Source organism: Engystomops pustulosus, chromosome 6, assembly GCF_040894005.1.
Source record: "Engystomops pustulosus chromosome 6, aEngPut4.maternal, whole genome shotgun sequence".
NCBI classification, from domain to species: Eukaryota; Metazoa; Chordata; class Amphibia; order Anura; family Leptodactylidae; genus Engystomops; species Engystomops pustulosus.
In genome coordinates, this window is record NC_092416.1 from 145170893 (window position 1) to 145194170 (window position 23278).

Consider the following 23278-nt stretch of genomic DNA (forward strand, 5'->3'; position numbering starts at 1 on the left):
TTTCTGATACAATTCTTGTCTTCTTTGTTATCTTACATAACCACCTTCCCACTGGAAAACTTGATCCCATACGGAGTCCATGTTCCATGCATAACCTAAAAAGAAGCCCCGTCACCCGTTACTTTCTGGGGGATTCAGTTTTGTCATTCCCCATTTTGTACCTGACATTGAGGGGTGTCTTGGGACTTTTGACTTGCCTTGTATCTTACGTTGGGGTAGTTTCTTTGCAGCAGGATGAATCTTTCTTGATGAAATCCATGACCAACATCAGACCTGTTGAAAATGTGACACAAAGGCCCCGGAAAAGGGGTGGAGGTGGTGTCACAAATTAACATAATTCACATTAACACGAAAACTCTATTTATCATTCACAAATGTTCCTGTCGTACTGAATAATTATGGTTTGGATGGGGAACTCCTAGTAATCTCTAATTCTTTTGCTGATGCATCATGGGATTGACAGCAAAGAGAAAAATGTAAAAATCAAGATGGGGAAGAGATCCTAGACTATGAAAAGAAAGTGCAAAGCGTGATACAATCCAGGAATGGGTGCAAGTTACATTGAGATCCAATGGAAGATAAGTGTAGTATGATCTACAGTCACACTCCAGATAGGAATGTTATTCAGGATTCAGCTACCATAGTTATACATAGGTGGATATTTTAACATCCCCAAAACCACCCAATAATAGCTTTGTATTTCTACTATACATTCAGCTCAAGTGCGTTTGAAAATTCCTGATAAGTAGCCAAAGATGTAAGTATTTTATAAATCTAAAAGTTTTATTAGGACGAGTGACTGACAAAATGCTGCCTAAGTTTTTACTTTACATTTGATAAAAAGTTTTCACAGAACCTAAAACACATGCTACTGTAGAAAGAAAAAAACAAAAACTACAAAATGACAGGTTTATACAGTAAAAACTGCAGAAAAGCTCAGATGCGGCAACCATGTTCATAATTGCTGCTCTCTGAGGCCTCCTGCTTGAGAAAATAAAAGAAAAAGTTTCACATAAACAGCACCGGCTCCAAGTTACTCTAAAATTTACCAATTTGCCCAAACCATCCCTTAAAATGGACCTCCAGTCCCAAACACGTGCATGTAGGAACATTTTAATATCCCCATCTATTAGGTAGCATGCCGGGCTTGTGGGGTCCATGCAGCTGCCTGAAGGGCCGCAACACTGCACCCCCAGGACACAGCCAAACACTGAACGGGTGACAGTGACACACCGACTGCATCATCGATTTTTGGCGACACGTTTTTCTTTCCTCGTTTAAGAGTAGAAGTTAAAAAAATGTTTTTTTAAAAATCTCCCCCACCCGCCCTGGGTAATCCCAATGTCTTTTTTTTTTGTGGACAGACATCACTAATAGCCGAACAATACATGCTACTAGGTAAAATGTAGAGTTTGTAACACTAGTGGGGGGATGAGGAGCAGGGTGCTAGGGTGCAGTGTCTCCTGGCTCCAGGAAAGACTGAATCCTGTAGCCGTCCTCCCATCCCCCTCCCATTAACAAACAGCTTGCTGTGGCCTCTAGTTCTTGTCGTCCTTCTTCTCCTCTTCCTCTGTTGGGTAGGAATGCCACGTCAGCCGCTCCTCGTAGAAGGAGATCACCACTTGGGGACATTTCACATTGGCTTCCTTTGCTGGGACAAGGTCGGCCTCGTCTGAGTTTTTCCTGTAGGATATAGATGGAAGAGAGAACGTTACTCTGTGTCTGCTGAAGGATCAGAAATCTGTAATCGTGAGATCCCTGCATCACTCACCACTTCATCAAGAACATCAGCTCTCCACTAGAGTCTGTGGCCCCAATAATCCTTTCCGGATCTAAGCCCCGAGCAAATCCACGAGGCTTCTCAGTCTATGGGAGGGAAGTGGAAAATAATCATATCAACACATCACATTTATGGGTTACCCCTCACATTTCTACCCAGCCCCAATGTTTGGTGGCATTGCACATTCAGGGTTTAAATAAGAGGAGGAGCAGTGTCTCTCCTTTATACTTTCTCTCCAGTTATTACCCGCTCCTGGTTTTAGCCTTCATGTAAATTCACTCTTTGCAATGCGCTAAACTATGTAAAATTAACTCCCTAATTTGCACTATAATGTCACCAGATTTTACCCTATTAAGTTTATAGCCCCTCCGGTAGGGGATGATATGTCATTTCTTTTTAGCTGCCACAGAACCACAAGCCTGGCAGGATCTGAAAGATGAGATTCTTATCTTTAACCCTTTACCGACGCGCGCCGTAATAGTACTGAGTGCGTCGGTGTGTGGGTACACGGACCGGCCTCATCCCTCTCCATAGTTGGTAAGTCTTTGCTGCATATTGCAGCAAAGACTTACCGGTAACACCCACGATCGATGCTAGCAGAGATAGCTGGGGTTATCCCGCCGGAAGGCTTCAAAAAGATGGTGGCGCATGGGAGCCATCGGAGTGCTGCGATTGGTCGCCATGACAGTAGGCTGTCTCGTTTTAACCCAATTATTACAATGTGCCATTGCACATTGTAATGAATGAGGACTAAAATCACCATATATTGCTATATTGTTGCATGGCAGTATATGGTAGGATCAATCGGACAACCTAGGGTTATAATACCCTCGGGAGTCTGTAAAATATTAAAAATAATTTTTAAAAGTTTAAATTAAAAAATATATATATAATAATAATAATTCTAATCACCCCCTTTCCCTAGAACTGATATAAATAAACAGTAAAAATGATAAACACATTTATGTATTAGGTATTGGCACGTCCAAAAATGCCCTATCAAAAAATAAAAACAGTTGTTCACAGCGTTTAACCCCGTAACGGAAAATAGCTCCCAAAGTCAAAAAAGGTTTTTGCCATTTTGAAAAATAATTTAAAAAAAAAATCAATAAAGTTATCAAAAGGTTGTACAGTCCTAAAATGGTAGCATTGAAATCGTTGTGAAAAGTCGCTCAAAATGACACCACCCACAGCTCCTTACAACAAAGTATGAAAAAGTTATTAGCGCCAGAAGATGGCAAAATTAAAAAAAGGTTTTTTGAACAGGAGGTTTTCATTTCGGTAAATGTATGAAAACATTATAAAACCTATACAAATTTGGTATCCCCATAATCATACCGACCCAAAGAATAAAGTAGACATGTCATTTGCGGCGCTCAGTGAAAGCCATAAAATCCAAGCCCACAAGAAAATGGCGCAAATGTGGTTTTTCACCCTTTTCATTGCATTTGAAATTTTTTCCCCGCTTCCCAGTACCTGACATGGAATATTCAATACCATCGCTATCAAGTGCAATTTGTTACGCAGAAAACAAGCCATCACACAGCTCTTTACGCGTAAAATTAAAAAGTTATAGATTTTTGCAGGTGGGGAGTGAAAAATGGAAATGAAAAAACAAAAAAGGACCAGGTCATTAAGGGGTTAATATGACACCAAAAGCAAATTTCTAGGTATTATAAACAGGAGATTGAAGTGATGCTCCCCCCTGCAGCCTCTAAATTTGACTCATCTCTGGCAAACTATTACTATTCTCTGCTCATTTTCACATCTTTTTTTCGCATTTTTCTTTCTAATTAAACAGGAAAAGGACATTTCATTCCCCACGTGAGGGGGGCTGCTAGTTTAATGCGTAAAAGCTGATCAAAGAGTCCTTTTAAAAAGATAAATGCACATGTAAATTAAATAATTGGGAATCAGTGTGGCTTCAAGGGGTTCATCTATTTCTCCCTCATTCAATCTTGCACTCACAACCCACTAAACAGACTCACATCTCGGTGTAGACAACACAGAACTGGATGCACAAGTCACAATGCATCCACACACTGCTCCGGCTCTCCTAGGACTGTGAAGGGGTGAGCACACCATGCCTCCGGTCTGACCAGTGTATGTCACAGCACATACATGGAAGCTGTTATACAGGCTACTTTATGGGTGGATTGCTTGGCCAATCACATGGCAGCGACATGGGGAGGAGTAGGGGTGAGCGCTACTCATCCCTCCCGTCTCCATAACAGCGCACGGTCATAAACACAGAAAAAGATAGTGATGCTCCATTTCTTTCCTGTGCACGGTGCCATCGGTGGCTCTGTAGCGCCACTGGTCACCAATTGCTGTCTATGGGGGCACACACATACGTCCCTTACAACGGTCACGTGAATGGCCTTCTATACTAAGATTTAACCTGGGTACCCGAGGCTATTGTGATGTCTACTGCTACGTACAAGCCTTTATTCTCCCTTGAATTGTTCTTACCTCGTCTTTCTTTTTCTTGGGCCTACTCTCTTCACCCGCGACCTCATTGTCAGAGTCTGCCTTGCGCTTCCCATCCGATTTGTCTGACTCGCGGGCAGTTTTCTGTGACTGTAAGAACTCAGCAATCAGATCAGGACAGTCCAGGTTCTCTTCTGGCTCCCAAGTGTTATCCTCACTGCAAACACCAGATAAGTTCAGAATTTAAGACACTTCAAGTGATATGGGAAAAGACAAACCCGAGGTGGTCACATTTGTCGCTCATCACAACAAAAGAAACCACCAAGTAAAGAATGTTCTGTGTGTTCAAGTCTTTGACCAAACAAAGCTGCAGACAATGTTAGGGATTTGCCCAGATCTGTGTAACCATATATGTGTGTTGTCTTAGTAGCAGCAGGACTGTGAGCAAAAAAAAAAAAAAAAAAAAAAAGAAAAGTACACTTATATTCCAGGATTGTAGCTGGGCTTGGGGCACTGGGCGAGACCCCCTAACCAAAGCTTCAGCTCTTACTCTGATATCACAGCATAGCTACTCTCCTCTGGTCTCAGGAGTGGACCACAGTGCTGCATTAATAAAATACATTTGCACAGTACTGCTGCTACTAACACAAAGGTTTACACAGATCTCCAGGGACAATACCTCATATTTACATGGTGTAAATTTATCGCAGATTACATTTAAGCTGTCTGGAACCACACATAACAGAAGAACAAGATGTCTGCCGACCCTTAACCAAGAAGATCCAGGGTCGGGTCCAGGAGCAACCAAAATTGTGTACACCAGGACTGATAGAGACAGGTTGGACTTATACCTGTGAAATGCTGTAATTTTGTTAATAACAGCGAATTAGAGAATGTGTTATCTTGAGTATATTTAAGAATCTTTTTCTTTGTGGGAATAGCCCTTTAAGCATTTTTATTTTAAAATGATGTTTTTATTATTGCCTGGAATTTGGTGGAACTTCAAACCCAGAGAGTCCCATGAGACCAGGTACCTAACCCGTGCAAACACTTGTGCTCAACCTACAGGGAACCCTATTCTCATGAAGGTCCTAGCAGTAGGATCCCCTTCTTGGGGGCAGTTTCCACCCCTCTGACCATTAGAAATAGGCAGGTCAATGAAAGCTGACAAGGAGGAATCTTGTAGTCCGTTTCCACAGAGGAACTGTCACAAACATAGCTGCCACATATAAACTCTCCGCAGGGTCATATTCACACTTACTCAGAGAATCCCTTCCACTTCAGAAGGTATTCAACCTTTCCTTTCACCACCCTTCTGTCCAGAACTTTTTCCACCACATATTCTTCCTCCTCTTCATCTACTTCTTCCATCTTTTTCTTGTTTTGCTTTTTTCCTGTAGCGTTCGCCAGCTTTCCGGTCAGTTGGATCTGTATAAGGCAGAGAGGAAAATCAGCTCAAACACAAAGTAATGCTAAAGTAAAAGCAAATATGTCCTCCAGCTCTCTCCATGGTCACATAGAACCTATTAGGGTATGTTCAGATGGTGCAAACTCATTGAAAATTTTAACTAAAAGTCTATTGAAAAATATGCAGTGGATAACCCACGCGCCGTACAGACGAATGCATGTGATTGAGGTTTTAGATAACTGCATATTTTAGGAATGATACGAGGAGCACAATGCAATTTCAGTTCAAAAAGCATCAGAAAAAGCGCCATTCTCTTGTAGGAGACTGCAGGTTGCTTATTCACACCCGATAACACATACAGAGATGTTTGCTGATGTTAGCTGACAGAGTTCCCTTTTATTACAATCATACACCCTGTTATGCCACCTCCAGTCTCAAACCAAACTAAATATTAGATGATAGTTCTAGTTTTACAAAATGAAAGTGGTCGCTTTGGTTCATCTAAGGAAAAGTTATTATGGTGATAACCATACATAATGATCTGTCTCTTATATCCTCATACACCATCAGTAGGTACCATGCCAATCATGGCACAGGGCATACCAGTTACTGCTGGGAATCATGCCCACCCTGCAGTAGGTTTATCCAAATGGAATGAAGATTGCTCAAAGCTTTGTGTAATATACCAGGAAGAAAATCTGCCCGGTGTGAATTCACCCTATTACATGTAACAGAAGTCTGTACCCATAGGGGTGCCATGCCCACATGAGAGGTCACTTGTTGCATACACTACATGGGTGTGAGATGGCCCATGCCCCCTGCAGGTCTGTGCAAAGTCTGCAAAGGGCATGGTGCCCACCTAGAGAGTAACCAGTGGCATAGCAGCCGTGCCCTGCACATAGGATGGCTATGCCCACTATGCGTAATCTCTAGGTGGGCACCATGCACACGGAGGAGTAACCAGTGGCATAGCAGCCATCCCCTGCACATAGGATGGCTGTGCCCACTCTGCAAAGTAACCGGGGGCACATCAGCCGTGCCCTGCACACAGGATGGCTGTGCCCACTATGCGTAGTCTCTAGGTGGGCACCATGCACACGGAGGAGTAACCAGTGGCATAGCAGCCTGCGCCCTGCACACAGGGTGCCTGCGCCCTGCACACAGGGTGCCTGCGCCCTGCACACAGGGTGCCTGCGCCCTGCACACAGGGTGCCTGCGCCCTGCACACAGGGTGCCTGCGCCCTGCACACAGGGTGCCTGCGCCCTGCACACAGGGTGCCTGCGCCCTGCACACAGGGTGCCTGCGCCCTGCACACAGGGTGCCTGCGCCCTGCACACAGGGTGCCTGCGCCCTGCACACAGGGTGCCTGCGCCCTGCACACAGGGTGCCTGCGCCCTGCACACAGGGTGCCTGCGCCCTGCACACAGGGTGCCTGCGCCCTGCACACAGGGTGCCTGCGCCCTGCACACAGGGTGCCTGCGCCCTGCACACAGGGTGCCTGCGCCCTGCACACAGGGTGCCTGCGCCCTGCACACAGGGTGCCTGCGCCCTGCACACAGGGTGCCTGCGCCCTGCACACAGGGTGCCTGCGCCCTGCACACAGGGTGCCTGCGCCCTGCACACAGGGTGCCTGCGCCCTGCACACAGGGTGCCTGCGCCCTGCACACAGGGTGCCTGCGCCCTGCACACAGGGTGCCTGCGCCCTGCACACAGGGTGCCTGCGCCCTGCACACAGGGTGCCTGCGCCCTGCACACAGGGTGCCTGCGCCCTGCACACAGGGTGCCTGCGCCCTGCACACAGGGTGCCTGCGCCCTGCACACAGGGTGCCTGCGCCCTGCACACAGGGTGCCTGCGCCCTGCACACAGGGTGCCTGCGCCCTGCACACAGGGTGCCTGCGCCCTGCACACAGGGTGCCTGCGCCCTGCACACAGGATGGCTGTGCCCACTCTGCATAGTCTCTAGGTGGGCACCATGCCTTCTGTAGAGTAACCAGTGTCATAGCAGCCGTGCCCTGCACATAGGATGGCTGTGCCCACTCTGCATAGTCTCTAGGTGGGCACCATGCCTTCTGTAGAGTAACCAGTGTCATAGCAGCCGTGCCCTGCACATAGGATGGCTGTGCCCACTCTATATGCCTGGCACTCACCTCGCCCCCATTCATTCATTCAGCACATGTGCGGGCTATGAGCGGGGCATCTTACCGGTCCAGGAGACGGGCGGGAAGGCAGCTCCTCTCCTCCCGGGCTCTCGGGCCTGGCCGTGTCTCCGCTTGTAGCCTCCAGCACTGTAGAACCGTTATGTAACCGTTCAAGGAGCAGCCACTGGCTCGGGACACGGCCGCCAACCGCCTTCCCAGCTCACGTGATCTGGTTCGGTGCTGAGAATGTGGCGCCTCTAAACAAAAGGATCTGCTCTGCCGCCACCGACGAGCAGCACTGCGCAGGCGCCGTGCCACCGAGCATCACGGGAGCTGTAGTTCCGCTTCCACGGCATGTACCTAACTACGTGTATTGCTCTCGAGAGCGGGATACTGGGCTGGAAACTTCTCCGAGGGGAAAATCATTTGGAGAGAGAAGGAAATAAGGAATTGAGGGACTATTATTATCGATATACACATACATAGAAATAGCGGATGCTTGGATGAAAACTACACTTCCCAGCATTCTCTGCGGACGACCCGGAAGTGAACACAAAGAAGAAACAGCTGAGAGCACAACCGTGGCTAGAGCGTCGTGTAAGATGTTTTATGTTTGTATTGTACTGGGAGCTGTGTATGGCGGTATTTATATGATCTAGAGGGGATATATATATATATATATATATATACATACCTACGTGTGATATACAGGAGGTGCGGTATTAGCGGTGTATATATCGGTGATATAGAGGAGGTGCGGTATTAGCGCTGTATATATCGGTGATATACAGGAGGTGCGGTATTAGCGCTGTATATATCGGTGATATACAGGAGGTGCGGTATTAGCGGTGTATATATCGGTGATATACAGGAGGTGCGGTATTAGCGGTGTATATATCGGTGATATACAGGAGGTGCGGTATTAGCGGTGTATATATCGGTGATATACAGGAGGTGCGGTATTAGCGGTGTATATATCGGTGATATACAGGAGGTGCGGTATTAGCGGTGTATATACTGGTGATATAGTGGAGGTGCGGTATTAGCCGTGTATATATCGGTGATATACAGGAGGTGCGGTATTAGCCGTGTATATATCAGTGCAGAGATATATTTTAGTGTGATATAGAGGAGGTGTGGTGTGTGTATGTGTAACATAGAGCAGGTGTGGTATTATGTATGTATGTATGTATGTTTGTATACGGTGCTATGGTTACATATTGGTGAGATCTTGAATTCTTTTTCATTACAGAGGAAACCTTGGAAGAGACTGCAGCTGTAGGATGTATCAGAATAACCATGAGGAGGAGGTAAGATCCTCTGCCTACTATGTATGTGGCAGTGGATGGAGCTTGTCTGCTGGGTGTCCATATAGGTTCTTGACAAAGTTTTCGGATCTATATTGTAAAAGATCGTTATCTAGGGCTCAAAACAGTCCTTATTAGTTGTAAGATGACTTTCGAATTAACCCTTTTTCGACCAGTACCGGGATGAGAGCCGACACTAAGACACACCAGTCTCTTAGAAAATGCAGACTTGCAATCTTTATTGCATATACAAAACACAGAAAATCATCTGCATAGGGACATGCAAAGGTGATAAAATACTGCAATGATATAGGCCAGCTGAATATACCAGAATATTGCCTTGTTCTCATCTAAACAGAATGTACTAATTGTCCTTGTGTTAGCTTTGTATAAGTCACAACATGTCCTTCACGCAGAGAAGCTGCAGAGAGGAGCGAGGGCACAGTGATTTCTAAACCGTTCACACAAAATGAACTGGACAGTGGTCAGCATAACCCTGACATCTGTTTAGATCAAAATAGCGAATGTAGAGAAATCTATCTCTCATAATATTAACTGTGACCTTTGACTACAAAGTCACAAAAGATGAAACCAAAGAAAGGGGTCGATGTTTGAGAATCTATTGTTGACATTAGGATGAGTGAATACAAGTTTATCACTTACATAGAGTGCTATGTGATCCTCCTATGGTTTTTATTTTTTGCGTTGGCCATCTGAATGGGACAGGTATGAGTCTCTCTGAAGGAGCTGCGGCCAGACACCACATTGTGCATTTGGTAGTGCCTATTCCAGTTCAGAACAAACTAGAGCTTTGCTACCGAATAACTTCTGCATTTTCTGTAAGGGTTTTCACTAGGAATGAATCAGCCATATAACTACCAGGATCTAGAGTTTATACTGTGTTATCTCCAAAACTGTTGTGTGTGATGTGTCATAGTATTACCGCTGTGTTCTCCTAAGCAGGGTTCTAGTACCTGGGCTAATGCAGCTGATCTGGCAATAGACACATTGGAGGAGATTCTTTATGGCTTCTCCGGCTGTCTTCAGGTGCAGAATCCACATGAATCTCCCTCTCTCTACCGGTTTTGGAGTTTCTCCGACCTGAACGCCACTATTGGCGTGTCTGGGCAGGGGGCAGGCCTGGGCGTGGACGGAAAACAGATGGAGACTATGGTAGAAAACTCTACCAGTTCTGATCTGGTCTAAAGTAAGAACTGGTGGAGTTTTAACCCATATTCACTAAGAGGCCGGAGCCTCTAGGTGAATATGAGCGCCAGTGGAGGGAGTTTTAAGACTGGCGTTATAAACAAGCAAGCTTGAAGCCATATATATGTATGTATGTATATGTATATATGTATGTATATATATATGTGTGTCCCCCCTACGGTCGTGTGAATGCAGCCTTACTCCCTGTCCCCAGTCAAAAGCCTCTCACTCAGCTAAACCAGTTCTCGACATTGTACTGACAAGATGCGAAGACATCATGTCATTAGGCTTCCAGAAAGTCATGCTTGATGTTAAGGGGGCTGTCTTAACAAGAGGAAATGTTTTCCTTATTCCATCATGGATAAAGTATTTGCATATTTCCTAAATTCCTTTCAGTGACTTCTATTGAAGTCTTTGGTCTGCAAATGTGAAGAAATAGCACATGCTTATAAATAAAACAGAGCTCATACACAATAAAGGATCAGTGTACAATACATGTCACTGATGGCATACCAAAAACATTAATGGATGTGTGAATGAGCCTAAGCCACTTTAAGAAATCCAATGTGCAGAACACTTCTAAGCAGCACCTAAGGCCCCTTTCACACTTGCGTTTTTCACGCGCGTTTTCTGCGTGTGCTTTTGACGCGCAGAACTTGCATTGCCCTCTGACCCATTGTAACCAATGGGTCTTTTCAGACTTGCATTTTTTTTTTTAACGCGCGTTTAAATCTCGACATGCTCTACTTTTGCAAGTCACGCGCATGAAAAACGCACCATACAAGTCTATGGAGATGCATCAAAAACGCATTGCACTCTGAGACACTTGCAAGTGCTATGCGTTTTTCATGCATCAATTGCCATAGAAAAGATAGAGCTCAGTCCTGAGTCCATTTCACGCGCATTTTCTGCGCGTGAAAAACGCATTGAAATTGCGTTGAAAACGCGTGTGAAAAACTGAGACACTGAACAAACTCTGACTGAAAACTGATTGCACTCTGATGCAAAATGTGCGTTTTTCACTGACCAAACCCTGATCGCACCCTGATCAAGCTCTTTTACACAGGCTGATGTAAACTACATGAAGACGAAACAATTGCCTCTACATACAGTGCCTTGCGAAAGTATTCAACCTCCTTTTCTACCTTTTTCAGACTTCAAACATAAAGATTAAAAAAAATGATTCAAATAAGAAACAATTGTGAAGTGAAGCAAAATGTATTGGATGATTTTAAATTTTTATTAAAAAAAATAATAAAATGAAAAGTGAGACGTGGAATATTATTCAGCCCCTTTACTTTCAAGTTCAGTGAGGATCTCGATTCCCACCTGGCATTTTTGGTGCGTTTTTAAACGCATCCAAAACTCAAGTGAAGGGGGGTTGGTCAAAATGCATATTCGTTTTATAAGAAACGCATTTGCTTTTTGGCTGTGTTTAAAAAAACGCAGCCACGAACCACCGCCATGAATGATCCAATGTTGTCCTTAATGACTGCTGATGAATTTAATCCCCCTGTGTATGATCAAGTCTCCGTACAAATACTCCTGCTCTGATAGTCTCAGGATTCTGCATCATGAAGACCAAGGAACACACCGGCAGCTCCATGATACTCTTGTGGAGAAGTTTAGAGTCGGATTTGGATACAAAAAGATTTCACAAACTTTAAACATCCCAAGGAACCTGTGCAAGCGATAATATTGAAATGCAAGGAGTATCAGACGACTGCAAATCTACAAAGACCCGGCCGTCCCTCTAAACTTTCATCTCAAACAAGGAGAAGACTGATCAGAGATGCAGCCAAGAGGCCCATGATCCCTCTGGATGATCTGCAAAGATCTACAGCTGAGGTGGGAGAGCCTGTCCATAGGACAACAATCAGTCGTACACTGCACTAATCTGCACTTTATGGAAGAGCAGCAAGAAGAAAGCCATTTCTCAAAGATATCCATAAAAAGTCTTGTTTAAAATTTGCCACAAGCCACCTGGGAGACACCATGTGGGAGAAGGTGCTCTGGTCAGTTGGAACCAAAATCAAACTGGCATAAATGCAATACAGCTCATCACCCTGAACACACAATCACCACTATCACCATCATGGTTTTCTTCAGTAGTGACAGGAAAGATAGAAGTTAAAATTGATGGGAAGATGGATGGAGCCAAATACAGAACCATTCTGGAAGAAAATCTGTCTGCAAAAGACCTGAGACTGGGACAGAGATTTATCTTCCAGACAATGATCCCAAATATAAAGCAAATTCTACAATGGAAGGTTCACAAATAAACGTATCCAGGTTTTATAATGGCCAAGTCATAGTCCAGACTTGGATCCAATCTGGAATCTGTGGAAAGAGCTGAAAACTGCTGTCCAACCTCACAGCTCCAGCTGTTTTCCAAGGAAGAATGGGCAAGACTGTCTGTCAGTCTCTTGATGTGCAAAACTGATAGACATATCCCAAGCGACTTGCAGCTGTAATCGCAGCAAAAGGTGGCACTACAAAAGTTTAAAATATCCAATAAATTTCGTTCCACTTGACAATTATGTCCCACTTGGTGTTGACTCTTGACCAAAAAAATTGTTTTATATCTTTGTTTGAAGCCTGAAATTTGGCAAAATTAGAAAAGTTCAAGGGGGTTGAATACTTTGGCAAGGCACTGTATTTCATTGTTTTATTCACTGGTAGCACTGCCGTTTACACAGAGCTTTGTGCTCGGTGGTACATTTATACAAGCCTTCCTACCACCAGCACCTGGATTTCTGACCAGATAGTCCTAGATCCCCAGGGTGCACCACAGACTTGGGGTTTCACCTTGGTTTATACATCAGTCTTGAATAGTATTATTGGGTTATTCTGGAAAGCTCAATTGCCTTTTTGTTTTCTGTGCAGGAGTTCATCACTATTCGTGTACAGGACCCGCGACTGCAGAATGAGGGTTCATGGACATCCTACGTGGATTATAAAATATTTCTTCATGTAAGTAGCTCTTATTTGGGGATGTCGGAGAGAAAGGTGAGAGTCTGAGTAATGTCACTAGTGTGGAGTTTTTTTCATTAAAGTAACAAAGTACTATAATAGTAAAAGTCCATAGTAGGATTAGGAAGTAATAGTAGGAAGAGGTATTCGGGTAATAAGCCCTAATCCCTCCCTGCTCATGTCATACGTTCTGTACTTTGCATCCACGTTGATGTCATTGTGTCTCACTAATCCCCCTGCACCCGTCTAACAAGCAGAATCATACAAATGCTGTGATCCAGAAACACAATAGGTGAGTTTTCTATAGGGGTCAGTGTCCCGCTGGTATTGTGTACTCCGTGCTCCCCCCACCAGAGGTTTGGAGCCGTACACTTCAGCTGGGGCCTCCATTATTCTCTTACCCCTATGGATTGGTTTTCTCTGAACAGGCAAACACATGTACAGAGCTGTGTGAGGGCTTATTTTCTGCATAACAATATTTAACTTCGCAATGACGTTATTTATTATTCCATCCCATGTACTCGGAAGCTGGAGAAGCTGTAAAAAAAAATTCCATATGAAAATGGCAAAAAAAAAAACACATTTGCGTCACTTCTTTCGGGCTCCGTTTTTAAGACTTTCACTGTGTGCTCCAAAAAACACCACTACTTTATTCTTTGGTTTGTTATAATGTATTAAAACACAATATAACCTATATAAATGTGGTAATACCATATTTATATGGGTTTTATTGTGTTTTAATACATTTTCAAAAACTAAACAAATGTGTACCTAAAAAATTACAATGACTTTTTCATACTTTGGTGTACATTTTTTATGCGATGTAAAATGGTGTAAAAGTAGTATTTTGGGCGCTATTTTCCATTATGGGGTTCACCGCCGGGAATAATATTATAATATATATTCAGTTTTTAGATTTTGATCAGGCATTTTGAGACGCGGTGACGTCGCACATGTTGCTGATATTGGCTGTTTATTTCATTTTATATCAGTTGTAGGCAAAGCGGGGGTGACTTGAAATTTTTTTTTTTTGTTACTATTGTTTAGATTCTCTAGCGAACTTTAACCATGTGTAGTTTACTTTCCATCAAACTGAGTTACTGATAATTCCCCCATCAACTGCCCTATGGCTGTATTTTGTCTGTGATAGAATATGGAAGCTGCTATTAGAAGGAGGAGATGCTAATATTTCACCATCTTTTGTAGACTAACAGCAAGGCGTTCACCGCCAAGACATCTTGTGTCCGGAGACGTTACCGGGAGTTTGCCTGGCTGAGGAAGCAGCTACAGAAATATGCCGGATTAGTGTAAGTAGTATGGAAACCTTCATCTTTTGTCTTCCATTACTTCCATCATATTGCAATGCACACAAAAATCACAGCAACCAATCAAAGCTCTGCTTTCATTTCTAAAACCACTTTGTAAACTTAAAGAGAACCCGTCATGCAAAATAACCCCTCTAAACTAAATATATTTTCATAAACTGCCATTAGAGAGCATTGCCTCTATCCCTTCATTGTCCCTCTACATGCCTGTAAACATAAGCAATGAGGTCCTAAAGCTGTATGCAAATGACCTGTGAAATGTCCAATGAAGCATTAGCATATTCAAGCTGTCCACTCTATTCATGAGTGGGAGGCACAGCCACACCCCCAGTGCATGACTGACAGCCTGTATAATGATGTGAGGCTGTATAATGATGTGCTTCCTGGTGCTGGTGGCCACGCCCCCTGCAGCCTGTGTGTGTATGTGTGTGTGTTTAGGAGAGATACAGCAGCTCCAGGCAGCCATGTTACAGCAGAGCATGTCAGATTCATGTGTAGCTGCTGTCTGTCTCTCTCACCTGTATATTAGGAGGATGCAGCATGTCAGCAGATGCAGCACACACACTAGCAATGCTTTACTATACATTACACACAGACATGTGCAGGGGGAGGGGAGGGGTAACAGGAGTGACATCACTGCCTCTGACCATGTGACCAGCCTCCTTTACTTGATAAAAAATAGATGATTTTACAATGAATAATATATGAAATAACTAGATAAAGGCTGGGATGGGATCCTTGTGAGCTGCTCCAACAGGTAGAGGTGACAGGACAAGTGACACAGACCTGATGACAGGTGTCCTTTAAAAAAAATAAAAATCTGGAAAGTAATTGGTTGCTTAGGGCAACAGTGCAATGACTTCATTTGATGTGTCGCATGTCATCGATGTTTTACACTGTTATATAATGGAGGTGGCAGATTATTCTAATCTATGGGATTGTCATGTTTCTGTTTTCCTCCAGGCCTGTCCCTCCATTACCAGGAAAACTTCCCTTCCACATAGGCTGCACTGATGATTTTATAGAGCAGAGGCGGCAAGGGCTCCAGCAGTTTCTAAAACAGTAAGTGTCCATTCATTGGAATCTGTTCCGGAATGCAGCCTCTCACCAGCCAGCGAGGAAGTGCGGCCCCCCACATAGTCCTCCCAGATGGCCTCAGATAATCACCTGAAGGAGAAGGGTCAGATAGTTGTTCAGTTTAACCCTTTGAGGACCTGGCTATCTTTAAAAATCCTCTTTTAAAATCCATCACTTTTTGTTTGTTTTCTGTTTACAGCGCCCTACAGAAACTTGTTTTCTGCGTAACAAATTGTACTTCCTAGTGTCAATATTATGTACTGTGAAGAGGGGAAAAAAAACCAAATGTGGTGAAATTGACAAAAAACTGCATTTGTGCCATTTTCTTGTGGGCTTTGTTGTAGCAGCTTTCACCGTGCGCTCTAAATGTCGCCTCTCCTTTTTCCTTTGGGTTGGTCTGATCACAAACATTTATTTACATTTGAATAGGTTTATAAAATGAAAACCTTTGGTACAAAAAAAAAAATATTTTGTTTTGCCATATTCTGACACTAATAACCTTTTTATAATTCAGTTCACGGAAGTGTGTACATTTTTTGCGGGATGTGCTGACATTTTCATTTCAACCATTTTAGGGACTGTACAACCTTTCGATCCCTTTTTATTAAAAAAAAAATAATAATTCTGTGGTGTAAAGTGACCGGGTTGGAGGGTTTTGGTTTATATTTTGCTAAATTGGGATGCGGCCTAAAACCTATTGAGAATTTTTGGAAGTAGCGTATTTTTCGGACTATAAGGCGCACAAAAAATCCTTTGATTTTCTCAGAAATCAAAGGTGCGCCTTATAGACCAGTGCGCCTTATATATGAACCGTACTTGCAGACAACAGCTGCCTGGAACTATGCACATGTCTGCCACCTGCTGGTCATTCATCCTTATAATCAGGTGCGCCTTATAGTCCAGTGTGCCTTATATATGAACCTAGACATTTTAGCAGGCATTTATTGATGGTGCGCCTTATACTCCGGTGCGCCTTATAGTCCGCAAAAATACTGTAGCTAAAACATGTTGATTGGACATGGCCCCTTTACATCCCAGACAACTGGAGCAGTTGTCTCATGAGAAGCGGCCTGACATGCCCGCTGAGAGGTGCAGAGAGGGGTCTCGTTGAGAGTTAAAGAAATCGTTTGATTGCAACGTTTGCCTCAATAGGTTGTGCAACAAAATATTAAAGAGTAACTGTAAAGGTTTTTTTTTCCCCACAAATCAATAGCTTTGCCTATTATCTTTGTTACCTATATTCAGTAGTTTTTTTGCTATCCCCCTCAGATTATCTCAGAGCTGCAACTGATGCCTACCAGTGATGTGTCGTTCGTGATATGTCGTTCACCACTCCCCCTTTAAGCCGATACAATTGGGTTCAAGGTGTAGTGGTGGGGGGTGATTGACTGGCCTGCCCCTTCCTGTTATATATTTAAAAGGGAGCCGTTCAGTAGCCAGAGGAGTCGACTCTTCTTAGTGAGAGGAGCCTAACGAGTCGGCTCACTGTACATATTCCCTGTTCCTCCATGTGATGGAAGCTGCCACGCTGTCACCATATACATCCAGTATGTATTGTGCATGTACCCTGCTCCTCCATGTGATGGAAGCTGCCAGGCCGTCACCATATACATCCTGTATGTGCTGTGCATATTCCCTGTTCTTCTATGTGATGGAAGCTGCCAGGCTGTCACCATATACATCCATTATGAGCACTGTACATGTTCCTTGCTCCTCCATGTGATGGGAGCTGCCAGGCTGTCACCATATACATCCTGTATGTGCACAGTGTTCAGTGGATTTACTTGTGGGAAACTAAGTGGATTTAATGCTAAATTACTTAAAGAGAACACAAGGCATCATGGGATCTTTGGGCAAGCTAACTGGCCTCAGCTTGAGGGCATTGACAGACAGACATTAGTCTGTCTGGTGTGAAAGATTTTTCACAAACACTTTCAGAACAGCAAATGCCATAACTTTGGAAAGAAAAGAACCAGCAGCACAAAGTAGGCATTATTCTGCTTGTTTTCAAAGGGTAAATCACATATAATAATTTGTTAAAATCACTATAGCTTTACAGTTACTCTCTAAGAGAACCATCATTTCTGTCCATGACCGTTCCATGAGTTTTATTTTTTTAAATTCTGTTGAAGCATGGTGGAAAAGCAATGTCTGCCTTTTGTCAGATTCAAGTTATTTTTGTGACCATAGTGGGTACTTCTTTCATTAAAGAAAGGGCCCCAACAATTGTGTCCATGTGTAGGAGGGCCTGTTATCCTCAGGACAAATCGTACCTTCTAATGGCGCCATTTTATATTCTGTGCCATGTAGTGGAAAGTTTGGAAAAAAAATTCCAAATGTGGTGGAATTGGCAAAACAAAATTGCAGTTGTTCCATATTCTGATGCTCACGGAGATACCAAATGTATTGACCTTTTTTTTTTTCTTTTAATGTGATAATACATTTTCAGTAATAGTTTGAAGAAATACACATGCAGTCTGTCTTCAAGTGGCTTTATTAACCCCTCCAGTAGTGTATGAAATATCCTTTTTATAATTCCTTTTATGTGAAATTTCACCCATTTACCTATAAGTATATGTGCAAATGAGCAGAGACCAGTCATATATTGCCAGAAATGAGTCATGTTTAGAGGTCACACGGGGAAGGTCACTTCAGATGCTTTGGTTCTATAGAACCTATAAACATGGCGTCATTTTAAAGATAATGAATTTATTTTATATACTTTTATGCATCTTAAGCCATGCCTCATTTGTGAGACCACGCTCCTTCTGTTGTAATCGTTTTTGGTAAAAGTATCTAAAAGCTGCCTAAATCCATTGACAAAGGATATTTCAATCATACAGTCATTTGGTGATTGGATGCAGTTTTTGGCATCATTACTTCACTCTGCTAATTTATTTTTTAATTTACCAAAATTGTAAATGTGGTGCATGTGGTGCTGTAGTATCTATGAGGGACAGGACAGTAATGTGGGCACCGGCCTGACCTGTATACACAGAGCGGCCTCCTATCAATATTCTGCGTCTCTCCCCGCCAGCTTTTCGGGCCTCCATCACCATGGCGACCAGTCTGCCCTTGGAGTAGAAGCCGCACAGAAGAGATAAGGAGCAGCTGCCATTTCCTTTCTATAACCAACGCTCCGTTCCCTTCCTGTTATCTGTGGACAATACAGGACACAGCAGGAATACATTAGGAGTAGATTATGCTTCCACTTAAAGGCGTTGGCCACTTTACAAATGAAATCGATAGTGGGTTCAATTTACCTTTAGGAAAAATTTGGGACTAACTTGTGAGATCCTTCCTCGCTGTCCACATTCTTGTTCCTCTTTCACAGTGTCCATTGTGCATCCTACCAGCACTAACATTGTAGTCAATTGCAGGGGCAATAGAAAAGTACTGCAGCTCTGGATACCCTTCCTGCGCATGTGCTGAATGAGCGAATTCACACGAACGTGTGCCTGACGAACTGTAGCAAGACGCACGGGAGAGGAGGATGGGTGAGCGCTACTTGCCCCCGCCCCTCGCCATAGAGATATATGGCACACGGCGCCATAATACGGGAAAAGTAGAACATAACCTGTCTTTTCCCGGGTACGGTACCGCACAGTGCACCTACTGCCGGCCTATGGGGGACATATAAATGGCGGCCGTATATATGTCCCCCAAACGGTCGTGTGAATTCGCCATAAATATTACTTGCTGCCAATGGGTAAAATTAGAGGTTTTCAGTTATTTAGCACGGGCGCAGCAAGGATACGCTGAACGGCAGTAGGTTTTCTTTGTGTAGTAAGCATGGGAGCATATATATGTACAGGCTCGGGGAGGTGATTTCCCCCGCCCAATGTGTCATATAACATAAATAACCAGTGGATACTAAGAGAGAACGACACCTATCCACCTGTAGTTTCAACTAATGGAGCAATTATAAGGTGACCAACTATGGTGACCAGTCCTCATAATGGGTCTTAAGGGGCTACTGTCCGCTGGAGTCTGCTTCAATATAAATCAAGAGCTCTTGGGGCTCAGAACAACTTTGCCTATTACTTTATTACTGTATACCTATTACTATGCCTATTACTTTCAGTTCCAGCAGTGGTAATGTCATGTAATGCTGCATCTGTGTAGATAGGGTGTGTGGATGCAGAAGTCTGACACACATAAAGTTGTGAGGTATAATATCTCCCCTGTTCCATAATCAGTCTCCCTATTCCAGTTTTTGATTCTTCAGAGTTTTCTCTTTACAGCAGCAGGGAAAATGTGAACCCCTAGTGCTCACACAGCACAGACTATACACTTCATGTAACCATTTCACTGCTGGTTTCCACTACTTATTCCATGCTCCTCCATGTAATTAAAGCTGCCAGGCAAGTCACTATATAGTTCTGCACGTACAGACTATGCAGAGATCAGTGGATTTACATGTAGTCATCTCACTGGCTTTTCTGAGTGAGAGCAGTTTATTGACTCGGTTTCAGGGCAGACCAATGAAGAGTTTAGACTCCACCCACTTCACTGCTGCTGGGGAGCATTTCTTACCAGTGGCTTCGGAACTGAAAGTACCATTACTATAGAAAGATTATGGGCATTATTCTGTTTTCAAAGGGGCAATGGCACAGGACAAATTGGTAAAAATCATTATAAAATCAGATTTATTCTTTTGATGGATGTGCCTTAACACAAGGATACTAAGCTCAGTAAAGTGAGTCATTGGGGGATTTATTGACATGTTGTCTGGTTTCCTCTACTACATGTTAACTTTTTTTTTTAATCCAAAGTCTCAAAATGTGGTAGAAGTAGAGCCACTATGTTTGGTGATTTGGATATAGCAGTCTTGTACGTTGTATTCATTTCTAGACTCAGGTTCTCTTCATATAACATATGTGCTACCTGTGACTAATATAAGTGAAACGTGGCTGCATAGAACTTTGTCTAATCCTTTTATTCGTCTATTGCCAGAGCCGTACAGAACATGGTCCTCTTATCGGACAGCCAGTTACATCTCTTCCTTCAAAGCCAGCTCTCGATTAGTGACATTGAAGCCTGTGCCATGGGGCATCGACCATATACTGCCACAGAAGCCATCCTGAACTATGCCATATCCAACCGAGGATGGACTCAGGAGGAAACTCTGTCTAGGTAGTAGATAAGGACCCGTAGGTTAAAGGGATTCATCCTCTACCTTCGGTAATGTAGGTGTAAAGGGAAAGCCATGGATCATCTCTGAATAATTTGCACTTTCATTTTCCACTTGGAATTACTTTACAGATGGGATCAGCGCGTCGCTGTGTCACGTTCCTCTGATTGTACGGATTATGGTGGGGATTAAGGAGAACTGAGTTTACTGGAATATTTCACACTGGGACACTTTGCTTCATACATTAATGTGAAAATGGATTATGTTATGATTGATCTGCAATATGAACGATACGACTGTACAGAGAACAGCTGGGGACCTGCACTGTGGACACATCTCACCGACAACGACAGTATTATTTACTACCAAGACGGCACGCCTGGGTCCAAACTGTGTTCTCCTGATGGTTCTATATGCAGCAGCCTGCAGGGAACTGTTACATATCACAGGTCATTGTTTGCATTCTCCGCTCTCTTTGCACTACTGTATTATGGCTCGATGAAAATCACAGACGTAATACAGCAAACAATACACACAATGATATTCTCTGTTCTTATGTTACATCCTGGTCAGTTTGGTTTACAATAAATACACAGTTTTAACAGATGCATTTTTTAAATTTTTTAGGTTTTGCTGTACTTTGTGAGCTGTTCATGTAAAATGGATAGAACTCCATGCAGTATCGTGATGTACAATGTAAGGAGTCCCTGCTTCCCCACGGAACAGCTTCTGCTTTGCAAGGAAGCAGGGACTCCTTACAACATATATCACTATGGTGCGGTGGTCGGTTCATGAACCTGGACACTGTGTGGTCAGTGATTCAGACTCGCCATGGCCGTGTGAAGTTGCCTATATATCCATTGTTGCTCTAACTTCACATTACTACTAGTGTTTGTTTTGGGTGACATTTATTAATCTGGTGTTTGGTATAAAATATTTTCTTTATAATACACTTAGGGCTGGAAATTAGTTTAATGGCCTTTCTCTACATTCCCATTGAGGAAACTGTATCTGTACATATGGATTTTAATCCAACATGCTGGAATTCCCTTTATAGGGCGCAGTCTAGTATAGTGTCTCAGACCTCTAGTCCTGTATCAAACATAATGTCTGATGCTCCGCTATTCGGTACATGTTGTGCAGACACTGCGGAAGAAGAGCCCAAACAGTTCAAAGTCTAGGGAAGTGATGGTGAACCTGCTATAATGCCCCAATCTCATGCCCACAAACGTATGATGTTTCCATCAATGAGTGAGCGGTGCTCACACTACCCATGAGAATAGAACAAGGCGCATAGGAATAGGACCTTCTATATAATTTACAGTACGGGCAGTCGGCTGGCACAGAGCGCAATGCATAGAACAGACATGAGCTAATAGGAAAATATGTGTTACCCACAATAAAAATAATTTGTGGGCATACGGCCCAAAACCCACTTAATTATTGCAGAGTCGATAAAGAAATTGAACCCGTCTGCAGCAATGTCTTTTGGCATCACAGCAGTTTTCTCGCGCACCCTCGCTGATCGCAGAACTGGATCTCCGGCAGTCTCACACGGCCAGACACCCCGGGGAGAAGGTGGAACCGGTTTATTGCTGCTTCTGTCGTACTATGTAGTGAAAGAGTTAAGCAGACCTGCAGGGTCTCATTAGACCCAGTACAGATCTGCCCCTGAGTGCCACCTCTGCCTCCCGTGCCTTAGGTCGGCCTCCACTGGTCAGGGAGGTAGCCTGGTAGGGGCCTTATGTGTTGTTTGAAGTTTTCCTTGCATACAAAAAAAAAGTCATCCTTAGTATGTGTGTCTGCTCCGAGCCCAATATGTATGCATCCAGCTATCAGTGTGGCCAGTACTGTAGTGTGCACTGCCTCCACCTGCTATCACAGATGTAATGTATGCCTCCTGTAAACCCTGGGGCAAATATACCCTTTCTATCCAATACTCACACTATGTAAATTTAGCATCCAGGTGCTCTGGTGTAATTAACTCATTTTAATTAAATTTTTACTTATAACTAATTAGCATGATTTTTCAAGCTCTTTTTTTCCCTTATTATTATGGTGTTGTACATGATATATATTTGCCTACTCTACTGCTGTGTTTAAGATACAGACCCCTTTACATTTTTCTCTTTGTTTCATTGCAGCCAATTGCAATGTTTTTTAATATCACATGGTGATAAGTATTCAGCCCTTGGAAGGTGAACCTTCTACCCAGTCTGAGGTCCAGAGCTTTGGAAGAGGTTTTCATCCAGGATATTTCTGTACTTGGCCACATTCATCTTTCCTTCAACTACAACCAGTGGTCCTGTCGCTGCCCCCATAGCACAATGCTGCCACCACCTTGTGACCCCTGCCACATTGTATTTGGCAGGTGATGAGAAGTGCCTGGTTATCTCCATAATTAACACCAAAAAGTTAAATTTTTGTCTCCTCAGACCAGAGAATCTTATTTTTCATAGTGTGTGTGTGTTTTTTTAGTGCAAACTGTATGCAACTTT

The 23278-nt window shown here is 43.4% G+C and overlaps 2 protein-coding genes across 3 annotated transcripts; one reads left to right on the plus strand and one right to left on the minus strand.

Annotated features, from left to right (window-relative positions):
• Nucleotides 1–762: 762 nt before the first annotated feature.
• Nucleotides 763–8081, minus strand: CBX1 (chromobox 1). Its single transcript, XM_072111624.1, has 5 exons — nt 7823–8081; nt 5472–5638; nt 4253–4427; nt 1772–1866; nt 763–1683 (listed from the first exon to the last, which is right to left on the minus strand). The coding sequence occupies exons 2-5, from the start codon at nt 5579–5581 to the stop codon at nt 1539–1541; spliced, it is 525 nt and encodes a 174-aa protein (XP_071967725.1). The 5' UTR covers nt 5582–5638; nt 7823–8081; the 3' UTR covers nt 763–1538.
• Nucleotides 8082–8090: 9 nt separating this feature from the next.
• On the plus strand, nt 8091–21808 carry SNX11 (sorting nexin 11). 2 transcript variants are annotated; one of them, XM_072111622.1, is made up of 7 exons: nt 8091–8355; nt 9011–9068; nt 13158–13244; nt 14451–14551; nt 15533–15631; nt 20603–20782; nt 20912–21808. In XM_072111622.1, the coding sequence occupies exons 2-7, from the start codon at nt 9042–9044 to the stop codon at nt 20970–20972; spliced, it is 555 nt and encodes a 184-aa protein (XP_071967723.1). In that variant the 5' UTR covers nt 8091–8355; nt 9011–9041; the 3' UTR covers nt 20973–21808. The 2 variants fall into 2 exon arrangements, with proteins under 2 accessions (XP_071967723.1, XP_071967724.1); XM_072111623.1 differs by lacking the exon at nt 8091–8355 and adding an exon at nt 8384–8472.
• The last annotated feature ends 1470 nt before the right edge of the window (nt 21809–23278 follow it).

Bases quoted from the DNA above. Each gene is read 5' to 3' on its own strand.
- CBX1 (XM_072111624.1), bottom strand. From the start codon at position 5,581: ATGGAAGAAGTAGATGAAGAGGAGGAAGAATATGTGGTGGAAAAAGTT. The intron at 4,428-5,471 runs GTAAGTGTGAAT...TGGTGTTTGCAG, and splicing joins AAGTGGAAGGGATTCTCTGA to TGAGGATAACACTTGGGAGC. The intron at 1,867-4,252 runs GTAAGAACAATT...TCCCTCCCATAG, and splicing joins CCAAGAAAAAGAAAGACGAG to ACTGAGAAGCCTCGTGGATT.
- SNX11 (XM_072111622.1), top strand. From the start codon at position 9,042: ATGTATCAGAATAACCATGAGGAGGAG. The intron at 15,632-20,602 runs GTAAGTGTCCAT...GTCTATTGCCAG, and splicing joins CTCCAGCAGTTTCTAAAACA to AGCCGTACAGAACATGGTCC. The intron at 20,783-20,911 runs GTAGTAGATAAG...ATTACTTTACAG, and splicing joins CAGGAGGAAACTCTGTCTAG to ATGGGATCAGCGCGTCGCTG.